Here is a 10,858-nt window from a genome sequence, read left to right as displayed (position 1 = left end):
ATTAAGAGATGAATGGACAGAGAATCAAATCAATGATTTGGAACATAAGGAAGAAAAAAACAATCAGAAAAATAAGAAGGAAAAAGAATCCAAAAAAATGAGGATAGTATAAGCAACCTCTGGGACAGCTTTAAGCAGTCCAAGATTTGCCATATAGGGGTGCCAGAAGGAGAAGAGAAAGAGCAAGTAACTGGAAATCTATTTGAAAAATAATTAAAGAAAACTTTCCTACTCTGGTGAAGGAAACAGACATGCAAATCCAGGAAGGACAGAGAACCCCAATTACAATAGATGCAAAGAAGCCCACTCCAAGACACATCATAATTAAAATGCCAGAGGTTAAAGATTAAGAATCTTAAAAGCAGCATGAGAAAAGAAGTTAGTTACCTATAGGGGAGTTCCCACAAGACCGCTGGCTCATTTCTCAAAAGAAACTGCAGGCTAGAAGGGATTAGCAAGAAATACTCAAAAGTCATGAAAAGCAGGGACCTATAGCCAAGATTGCTCTCCAGCAAAACTGTCTTTTAGAATCTAAGGGCAGATAGAGAGCTTCCCAGACAAGAGAAAACTAAAGGAGTTCATCATCATCGAACCATTACTATATGAAATGTTAAAGGGACTTACTTAAGAAAAAGATCAAAACTATGAACAATAAGATGGTAAAAAAAATACATATCTATCAACAACTGAATCTAAAAAACAAACTAAGCAAACAGGAAGAACAGACAGAATCATAGATGTACATAGAGTTTTGATGGTTGTCAGGTGGAAGAGGATGGTGGGGAAGTGAATGAAGAGATGAGGGGGTGAAGAGGCACAAATAGGTAGTTACAGAGCCATGGGGATGTAAAGTACAGTATAGGAAATGGAGTAGCCAAAGAACTTTTATGTGTGACCCATGGACATGAACAATGGTTGGGGGATTGCCTGAGGGAGTGGGGGTGGCTGGGTGGAAAGAAGCAAAGGGGGTAAAATCAGGACAAATGTAACAGTATAGTCAATAAAATATAATTTAAAGTGAAAAACTGATCAAAATTAGTGAATTTTGTGCAATTTTAATATTGAAGATGGAAGAAAATAAGCAACATTGTCAGTGTATTATGCTTTATTATTTCAAAAAAGGTAAAAATGCAACTGAAATGCAAAAAAATAAAAAACTTGTGCAGTGTATGGAAAAGATATTGTGACTGATTGAATGTGTCAAAAGTGATCTGCAGTCTCTAGGTACTATTGATAATTTTGGCCAAATAATTCTTTGGTGTGGATCTGTCTTATGCATTGGAAGATGTTTAGCAGCACCCCTGGCCTCTACCCACTAGAAGCCAATAGCAGGAGATAGCCGACATATTCAAAATATCCACATCAATAAAGTTATTAATGAAGATGAAAAAAAGAGATAAATGGTCATATTTTTTATCCTCCCCAAATTGCTATACTTTAGCCAGCTGTATTTATACCATGATCCTGCGTGTATCCACCATACATGGACTAGACATCTTTTACAGAAACTAAAAACTCACTCTGGGCTGTATATTCCAGAAAATTCATCACTTGCATGAGAGCTAATTAGGAAAAGTAAAAATCATTCAATGTTTCCATCATGCTTACAAACAAAAATATAGTCTTTAAATATTCCTGTGTGGACCCAACACATATGGATAGGTCCAAAAAAATATAATCAAGGGACAAAGGATACTCTATGAAGAAAGCCAGTTTTAAAAGAAAAAAAAGTTGTGTTTGCAACCACACTGTTTCTCCTATGAAACAGAACCCCCAAATAGATGGAAATGTGTTTATGTGAACTGCTGACCCTGGTGTGTCCCATAACAAAGAAATGCAATTGTGGCTCAGTTGCAAAGTCCTGGGCCCTTGTTTTCCCAGTGGTCTAAATCAATCCCCAGCCCAGGGTGAGATGCTGAGCAAGATGCGGAATTATTTCAGGCCACTAGGGTAAGCTCTATTCCTGGCAGTTCTGTAGGCAGTACCATGGATGAGGGTTTCTAATTCTCTTTGGTGATTTGGTTCCGTGTAAACTGAGATTTTTTTCTTTTAGCATTTCAGACAGATAAGCAGGAAAGGCCTGCTCCACTCCTGAGCAGGAGGCAATCAAGGTCTATTTCGGTTCCTTTTCTGTGCAGTTCAGTCTACTTTTCCCTGCTGCCTTCCCTGATACCTGTCCTTATATTTTTATCTGATTATCAAATATCTATGAAAGTTTGGCAGCCTCTGGTGCTCGCTCAGTCATCCAAAAGCATCTTAGCCTAAGGAATGCCAGGAATACTCTGCAAAGTGTGTCCTTGAGAGGCCAACCCAAGACTCCTGGCTGTGGACCACAAAGTAGTGTCCTATGAGCATTTTGAGGGTGAGGCTGAGACCAACCCCTGCTCTCACCAGAAACAGTACCAACTGATTGAACTTGCCTGTTACCAATCTCTAATTTCTGGCTTTGCACTGCACCCGTAGTATACTCAGTTGTTATCTAATAACAAGGGAAAGGCAACTCTTGCCACTTCCATACAGGAGATGGTGAAAATGAGGCTTAAAAGTGTAAATGAGTTGTTGAAAGAGGATTCAACAAAGCAATGTTGTAACTGGAAAGATCAACTGACGCCTGTACCTGGTTTTGTAGGTCACAGACTCTAAGTTTTTGAGCAATGTTCCACTTACCATATACCTCCTTGAAAGCTCCCCTTTACTTTCTTAAGCTGTAGATACCAGTGGAGAGGTACCAGGTGTACATTCCAGACACTTACCCGATATATACACAGACTGAACCGTCTGCCTGTTGGGTACACAGCTCCTGGCTAAAAAATTTATAAGGTTGACAGAACAAATGAGTCATTAAGGGGAATGGCCTCTGATGTACAAGGAAATAGCCTATAATCAGAGACAGATTTAAAACACCCTCTCCATTATTACAAATAAAAACTAACCAATTGATTCTGTGCTTTTTTCAAACTGTATTACTCTTCCCCTACATCTTCACTAAATAAATGCAGACACATGTGCTTTGAAATAAGTAGGTGTCAAAGAACACCCTGTACAATTATATCTAGGCTGCTTCCGATTTATATCACAGGCATACATATATCTGGAGGATATTAAGTCATAATGACAGCGAGCATGACAAATGCAACAAAACACAAGTTCGAATGCTGAAAAAATACAATTACAAACCCAATGCCGGCAAACACGCACACAGGAGTTTTCCCTCGACACACACGTGGCCACACTTACAGACGCTTAACCACCTTGATACACCCCAAACACAAACCCAGAAGGCTCCACCGCCCGCGAGCTGTCTCCACGCGTTCTTGCAGCCGCGCCTTCATCTCCAGGTGGGGACTGTCGCTGGTCCCTGGGGACAGTAGCACTGCCACCGCAAACCCCTGCGCAAGCAGTCGAGCACCCTGCGCCCCCCGCCGGAGAAGCAGCGGGCCCGGGGCTGGGTGCTGGGCCCGGTGGGGCGGGAGCGCCGCAGGGCCGGGCCTCCGCGCCAGGGAGGCGACAGGGGCGGGCGCGGGGCGGTGCCCGGCTCACGTGGGCGGGCGGGAGCAGCTGAAGGTCCGTTCGGAGCCCGGGCTGTCCTCTCGCGCGCGGCGCTGGCCAGGGCTGCGGCGGCAGCGGTGGTGGTGGTGGTGGAGGAGGAGGAGGAGGAGGAAGGCGGCGGTGGCGGCGGTGAAAGCAGAGGGAAGGACGGGGGCGGCGTCGGACTGGAGCCAAGCGGCGGCGCGAGCTGCCCAGGGCGCGGTCGAGTGCTCGCCCGCCGGGCCCCCACCCCCGAACTACACCCTGCCGTGCTCAGCTCTGCCCGCATTCGTGCCCCCGCGGGGAGCGCGCCGGGGCTGCCCCCCGAATGACGGGCGGAAGGTTCGACTTCGACGATGGCGGCACCTACTGCGGCGGCTGGGAGGAGGGCAAGGCGCATGGGCACGGCATCTGCACGGGGCCCAAGGGCCAGGGCGAGTACTCGGGCTCCTGGTCGCACGGCTTCGAGGTGGTCGGAGGCTACACCTGGCCCAGCGGCAACACTTACCAGGGCTACTGGGCTCAGGGCAAGCGGCACGGGCTGGGGGTGGAGACGAAGGGCAAGTGGATGTACCGGGGGGAGTGGTCACATGGTTTCAAGGGGCGCTACGGGGTCCGGCAGAGCCTGTGCACCCCCGCTCGCTATGAGGGTACCTGGAGTAACGGGCTGCAGGACGGGTACGGCGTGGAGACCTACGGGGACGGAGGTGAGCTGCGTCGCAGGGAGCTGGGAAGGCTGACGCGGTGGGCTTTGCCTTGGTTAAGGGGAGGAGGGGGGAGGGGGTGGGGGGCGGGGACGCGAGGCGCACGTGTACGGAAACCCGCCAAAACACCTGGGCAGCCTCCCACCCAACTCCGCTTGCGCCCTGGTCCTGAAGGTACGCTGGGATGCAACTGGTGCGCAGAGGAGGGGGGGGGGGGGGGTTGACCTGACCCGGTTCTGAGAGCGGGCGCTGTGTCCACACCCGGGGCAGCCAGGCGTGACTATACCTGGCTGGCGCCAACGCAGCACTGCCGCGGGGAGGAAGCGCGGCCCGGGAAGGTTGGGCTGGAGAGAGGACGCAGTCACTTGAGCCCGTCACAGTACGTTCCTGATCCCTTCCTCTCCCTGCTGGGTTTGAAATCACTACTACCCTGCAGTTAGAGCGAGCGCCCTGAGCTTTCGAGGTTGGCGGACGGCGCTGACCGCTCCCAGATTGGTTTCATACGGAGTCGTATTTCGCTGCTGGTCCTCTAGTAGCCTAAAGATAGAAGCCAGAACCCCATAACTAGGATGTGGGGGAATGGCACCTTATTTGGGGTGCATTTGGAAACATCCTAGTTATGGGAGCGAAAAGGCCACCTGATGCAGGAGTAGTCCTCAGGGTGTGGGGTTTTGTTCTTAGTTTTCGTAAGGTTTCTTAAAGTATTCGGTCAAAACAGTGGTAGTCTTTGTTGACCTGGAGATCTATAGACAAATTACTAGGAAAACATTTTAGAAATGAACACAGAACTCTATGTTTTAAAAAATACAATTGAGAGCTATAGTCCCGATAGTTAAGTTAGGAGCTGCTTTACTCCTGAGAATGACTGCTCAAAACTGACTTGCAAGGTGTATGGTGTAAACTGTATACTGGCTGTGAACAAAATTCACCTTATTTTAATATTTAATAATTTTTCCAAAAGAAGTTATATATATAGCAGAGCATACCTTTTCAATTAGTTCAAATATACATTACTGACACAGGTGTCAGAACTTGATGAACTTCCTTGAGTAATAAGCTGAGAAGGATGAATGGCTTATGCTTTGGCAATATACATTTTCTGATAATAAACAATCATAATTCATCAAAAAGGGTTGTAGGGGGTGATGTCACTTTTGGAATTATGCAGCTCAGAGTTGGAGGATATTAAAGGGATTCAATTAAAAGTTTCTCCAGTCCAGTGCAACCTCAGCTAGGCCATTGCTTATATAAAAACTTACACAATTTGTGTACTTCACTTACTCAGAACATGAGCCATGTTCAAATGCAAAACGGCAGAATGGTAAGATTTGCTTAAAAGGGCATCTTTTCGTCCTACGGTACAAAGGATATTATTCTCATGGATTAAAAGGAAGAAAAAAATCTTTGAGTACTTTTATACGGGCTGCTTGGGTCCCAAGTTCTGTAGTAGTTCATCAGGGCCCTTAGATGTTTCAAATGGGCATAGGATGCCTTGGTTGACTGCCCCGTCAATACCTTAGCTTGTGATTATATTTCATTGGAAGCACCTGTTCTTCAATACAACTAAATTCCATGCTCAAATGTGGAACACAATATTCATTTTTTAAATGTGTACAACATTTTATAGCCTTTCAGGAAGGCTGTGAATACTTCTCTTTAGTTTGGGAAGGTTAAAAATAAGTTAGTCTTCTTTTAACATTACAAGTCTTTAAGCAAAATCTCTTGGTTTAGAGCATTCATTATACCTAGTAATCAAAATATATATAGCACAGTGAAGGTCATCTCTGTATATTTTGTGGAATCTCAAATACATGTCCTGGCTGGCTTTATAATCTGCCTCCTGTTTTAAAATTTAAAAAATTAAAATCCTTAAAATTTGGTATCACCATAGTACAGTGGTTTTCTTTTTCTACAAAACAACAACAAAAAAATCTAATATGCTATCAATTAGGAAGGGGAAAAACATCTCTTAAAAGTCACAATTGAGTGTTTACTCTGTGCTAGGTGATTTCCTGCTTTCTTTAACTTGTCACTCTGTTTAATGAGAAAGTCTTCAATCATAAAAGGGGAGAGGATCTAACTGGAAGTGTGTGGCCATGACTTATTTCATACAAAGGTTTTGGCCCAAATAGGAAATACTACTTTCTATATTCTTACTTGACTTAGCTTGCTTTTGTTGTTGTTGTTTGTTTGTTTGCCTCTGCACAACTCTATGTCCGTCCCTCTGTCAGACAGACTACCCTCTGTCAGATCCAGGGTATTATCTACCCTCTGTCAGACTTAGGGGGAATGTAATTCCATATATTTTGTGATAACATTAAGTTAGAGGAGAAAGGAAGTAGTAATTCTGTGTGAGAAGTATCATGTGATTTATTACTGATTTATGTATAATGTGTTGCTGAAGGGAAACCCCTGAATATTACATTAGAATGAATTGGTTCCATACTCACAAAACCCAAGTTGAGGTACCCAGCACTTTTGGTGCAAATTCTGATCTGCTATACTTCATCTTTGTCCTCACCAGTTAGAAAACTATTAGAAGTATCTAGGAAGACCCATCATTGTTAACTGGACGCGTACTTGCGCACCCCCATCTGTAGCATAGAAACAGGTTTGGCATACGACAGTCTTAATTTGACTGGAACTCATTCTGAACTGGATGTCTTCTACTACAAAATAGCTTTATCTAAAAAATCAGCTTCCAGATGAAAAGTCAAAGAAGACTTTAAAACAAACTCCATAAAAGTCAGTTTTACACTTGTGAAATCTGCATCTGTCTTTAAGGAGTCAGGGGGATCTTAATTAGAGCTTTATCTGAGCAGCAAATAAAGGCATGGACCCCATGTGCTTCATAAAGAAATGGAGGCCCTTTTTTCCACATTCACTGACTAAACTAAACATATTTTAAATTTCAGATGAACAGCTAACACTTTAACTCTAAACTGTTTCTGGAAAGTCCATGGAGGAATCCTTCCATATATTGTAATTTAACAATAGAATGGGAACGTGGCCACACTGTTCATCTTGCCTTCCCTACTTAACAGTTAACCAGAGACATAAACTTCCTAACTATTACTCTTGGCTTAAACTGCTTAGATTTTCAAGCAATACTTCTTTGAAAATTCTAAATATTAGTTTTACTTAAGGATATACTTAAGGAAACCAGTTGTTAATGTTCTCTCAGTGCCAAACATTTACTAGGATATTATAGTTGCAATGTAGAAGTATAACTACTTACTGATTCTAACAGCACCTTTAGATATTCTTCTAGCAAAATTAACTTGTCATTATGCAGGAAAGTTAGAAGGATATAATTTTAGTGTTTCACATTTATTTAAAACAAAATATCTAAAATAAGGTAAGGTGGTTTCTTTCAGTATGTGTAAGTCAGGTTGTATAACTTTTATCCTAGAATTTAAATTTTATCTAGATAGGCAAAGAAAAAGTTAAAGTTGACATTTCCTAGTAATTCTGTTACCTTCCCTGTTATGGTGATGATGTTTGCAGATGGCTAATATTCAGTAGAAAGTTTCTTACCTTAACATGTCCTGCCCCTTTGGGCTTATCCTTTTGAGAAAGCTATGGCCCACCCATCTCCTCAGAAGTGCATGGATGTCTGGTTAAGACTTTCACATCTACCTAGCATATGAGCCTCACAGTACCAGGCCTACTTAGTATTTCATTTTTGTCCTGCTGTTGTCTGTTTTGTGACATAAATATAGCAAAATAAGCTGTATAGTCTTGAAATTAGTTAAAACTTTTGATTTGGGGGCAATTGTGGTTTTAACTTGAAAATATAGCCCTTGTTAACACAATGACATAAAACTACTAGCATTTTTGCTCAGAATTTTAAAATGACGTATACACCACATGATGGACATCTATATATGGCAATTTAAAATGAAAAGTGACTTCAAGGTAGATCTATAAAATTAGAAACAGACATAGAGACAGACTGTAATGATGATTTACTGTCTATGATCCTGTGAATTGTTACAAATACAGAAGTAATTGCATCTTAAAATTTCCATATAGCTTTGTTTGGGGAGGTACTATATATTTTTTATTTTGTACCCATTAGCTCTAATTTAGTGTTCAAATTATTTTTTATTTTCATTTTTTCAATTACAGTTTATTAGTATTTTATATTAGTTTCAGATATACAGTTAGTGGTTAGACAGTCATATACTTTACAAAGCATTCCACCCCAGTATTTCTGGGGAGGTACTGTAATTTAAATATTGCCTTTAATAAAAGGATATGACCTTGATTTTGAAAAGAAAATTCTAAGTTCCATAATTTTAACATTCATTTACTCCTGAGATTATTTTAAAAACTGTATCAGGTTAATTTTGAAATGTCTTTGCTAATTTATTTAATAGAAAACCTTACTGAACATAAATACTTTAGAGGTTATCCTATTTCTGAAAGGGTATAATAATCATTGAGAAAGTGATCTGGTATCATAAAGTTTTAAGGAACCCTATAAAACACAGTTTTGCTCTGAGATGAATTCCATAATGTTAAGAGTAAAAGGTTTCCTTTGGCCTTATTCCAGTTTATCTGAGGGTAAATAGTATATTCTTTTTAGCCACCATAGTTGTTTACTATATAGTTATGAGACACCTGCAAACAACAGAACACATAAGCCATGAGTTTAGAAATTTTATGTTCTCTTAGGGTAATTCCTACTTTCAGTGCTTCTAGCCCTTGCTGTGAGTCACAGTGCAGGGACAGAGGCTAGGGAAGTGGCAGGAGAAAACAGAAATTTAGCAAATAATGTGGAACAAAGTTTTGTTTAAATATGTATTTTTTTAGGTATAGTTGACAAAATGTTGGTTTCAGATATACAACATAATGATTCCATACTTGTATATCTTGTGAAATGATCTTCACAATAAGCCTAGCTCACATTCATCACCAATAGGGGACAAATCATACGCTTTTCACCTGAAGGTACACGATGTTAAAACAAATTGCCCATTTTTTCATGATGGTTCACTCTATTCAGGATATACTGTATTTGTTAAATCACTCTTAGCTCAGAAAGTTCCACCCAGATTTAAGTAATAATCCTAAATATTTTCATTTTCCCCACCACCCCACAAAAATGGTGTGAACATGATAGAATTAAGACAATTTGTTTGATGACCCATCCCTCAGTAAGTCCTTCATCTTGTTTGAATGTTATACTGACAGATCCAAAAGTCATTTTTACAGTTTTTCAACTAAATGAAAGTAATTAATAGTGAAATTAGAATAAAATCCACAAGTAGAACTCATTTCATCTACTATGGCACTGCATTTTAATTTTTTTTTACATTGAAATTTTCTTTTTTTAATTACAGTTAACATTCAATGTTAGATTAGGTGTGCAACAGAGCAGGTTAGACATTTATATAATTTACTAAGAGGGATTACTGATGTGTTGATTTCAGGGATGAAAAGTTGTTTTCTAATGATCACCCTTGGTATTCAAAAGTAGTAGTTTCATTTGAAACTGGTATAAATTTTTAGATGAGCAGCAAAATGACCAGACTATTAAGATCCTGTATAATTCCAAAATAGACACCAAGTCACAGGTTGGGGATTCGCAAATGAAAAGCATCCGGTACAGTTGACTGGGAAGGCTATGGGATTTGACCTTGGGCCTTTCTGCCCTGTGCGCCCAGATGCCCAAGTGCACTGCAGGTCCTGGCGAGATGGGGCACCTTCCTCCCTGGACTCATGCTGTGCTTTGGTCTCTTGAAGGTACCTACCAGGGCCAGTGGGCTGGTGGCATGCGGCATGGCTACGGTGTGCGCCAGAGTGTGCCTTATGGCATGGCCACGGTGATCCGCTCGCCCCTGCGCACCTCGCTGGCCTCCCTGCGCAGTGAGCAGAGCAATGGCAGCGTGCTCCATGATGCAGCCGCCGCTGCCGACAGTCCAGCTGGCACCCGCGGTGGCTTTGTGCTCAACTTCCACGCTGATGCCGAGCTCGCCAGCAAGAAGAAGGGAGGCCTCTTCCGCAGGGGCTCCCTTCTTGGGAGCATGAAAATTCGCAAGTCCGAATCCAAGTCTTCCATCTCCAGCAAGCGCAGCTCAGTCAGGAGCGATGCGGCCATGAGCAGAATTAGCTCCAGCGATGCCAACTCCACCATCAGCTTTGGTGATGTCGACTGCGACTTTTGCCCTGTGGAAGACCATGTGGACGCCACTACCACGGAAACCTACATGGGTGAATGGAAGAATGACAAACGCAATGGTTTCGGTATCAGCGAGCGCTCCAATGGCATGAAGTACGAGGGCGAGTGGGTCAACAACAAGAGGCATGGCTACGGCTGCACCGTGTTTCCCGATGGCTCCAAGGAAGAGGGGAAATACAAAAATAATATTTTGGTCCGTGGAATAAGGAAGCAACTTATACCAATAAGAAATACAAAAACTAGGGAGAAGGTGGACAGAGCTATTGAAGGCGCACAAAGGGCAGCAGCCATGGCAAGAACCAAAGTGGAAATAGCCAATTCAAGGTATGTAAACACAGGGTGGGCGGTTTTGCTGGATGGTTCCACACAGTGCTGTGTCCAATTGTGTTTGTCAGTCTGTTTGATTATGTCACCAAATAGGTCCTACAGCTGCCGGAAT

General features: G+C 42.4%; 1 protein-coding gene across 3 annotated transcripts in view; it reads left to right on the top strand.

Moving 5' to 3' along the window:
• The first annotated feature begins 3,655 nt into the window (after positions 1–3,655).
• JPH1 (junctophilin 1) overlaps positions 3,656–10,858 on the top strand; it is a 96,668-nt gene continuing 89,465 nt past the window's right edge. For all 3 annotated transcript variants that reach the window (XM_036031031.1, XM_036031030.1, XM_036031032.1), the window contains exons 1-2: positions 3,656–4,235; positions 9,984–10,743. In XM_036031031.1, coding sequence (XP_035886924.1) covers positions 3,857–4,235; positions 9,984–10,743 — 1,139 coding nt within the window. In that variant the 5' untranslated portion in view covers positions 3,656–3,856. The remainder of the gene's footprint in view (positions 4,236–9,983; positions 10,744–10,858) is intronic.

The sequence above is a fragment of the Phyllostomus discolor genome, chromosome 7 (genome assembly GCF_004126475.2).
Source record: "Phyllostomus discolor isolate MPI-MPIP mPhyDis1 chromosome 7, mPhyDis1.pri.v3, whole genome shotgun sequence".
Lineage (NCBI taxonomy): Eukaryota > Metazoa > Chordata > Mammalia > Chiroptera > Phyllostomidae > Phyllostomus > Phyllostomus discolor.
The sequence above is the reverse complement of the archived record's forward strand: the minus strand, read 5'-3'. Positions and strand labels throughout refer to the sequence as shown.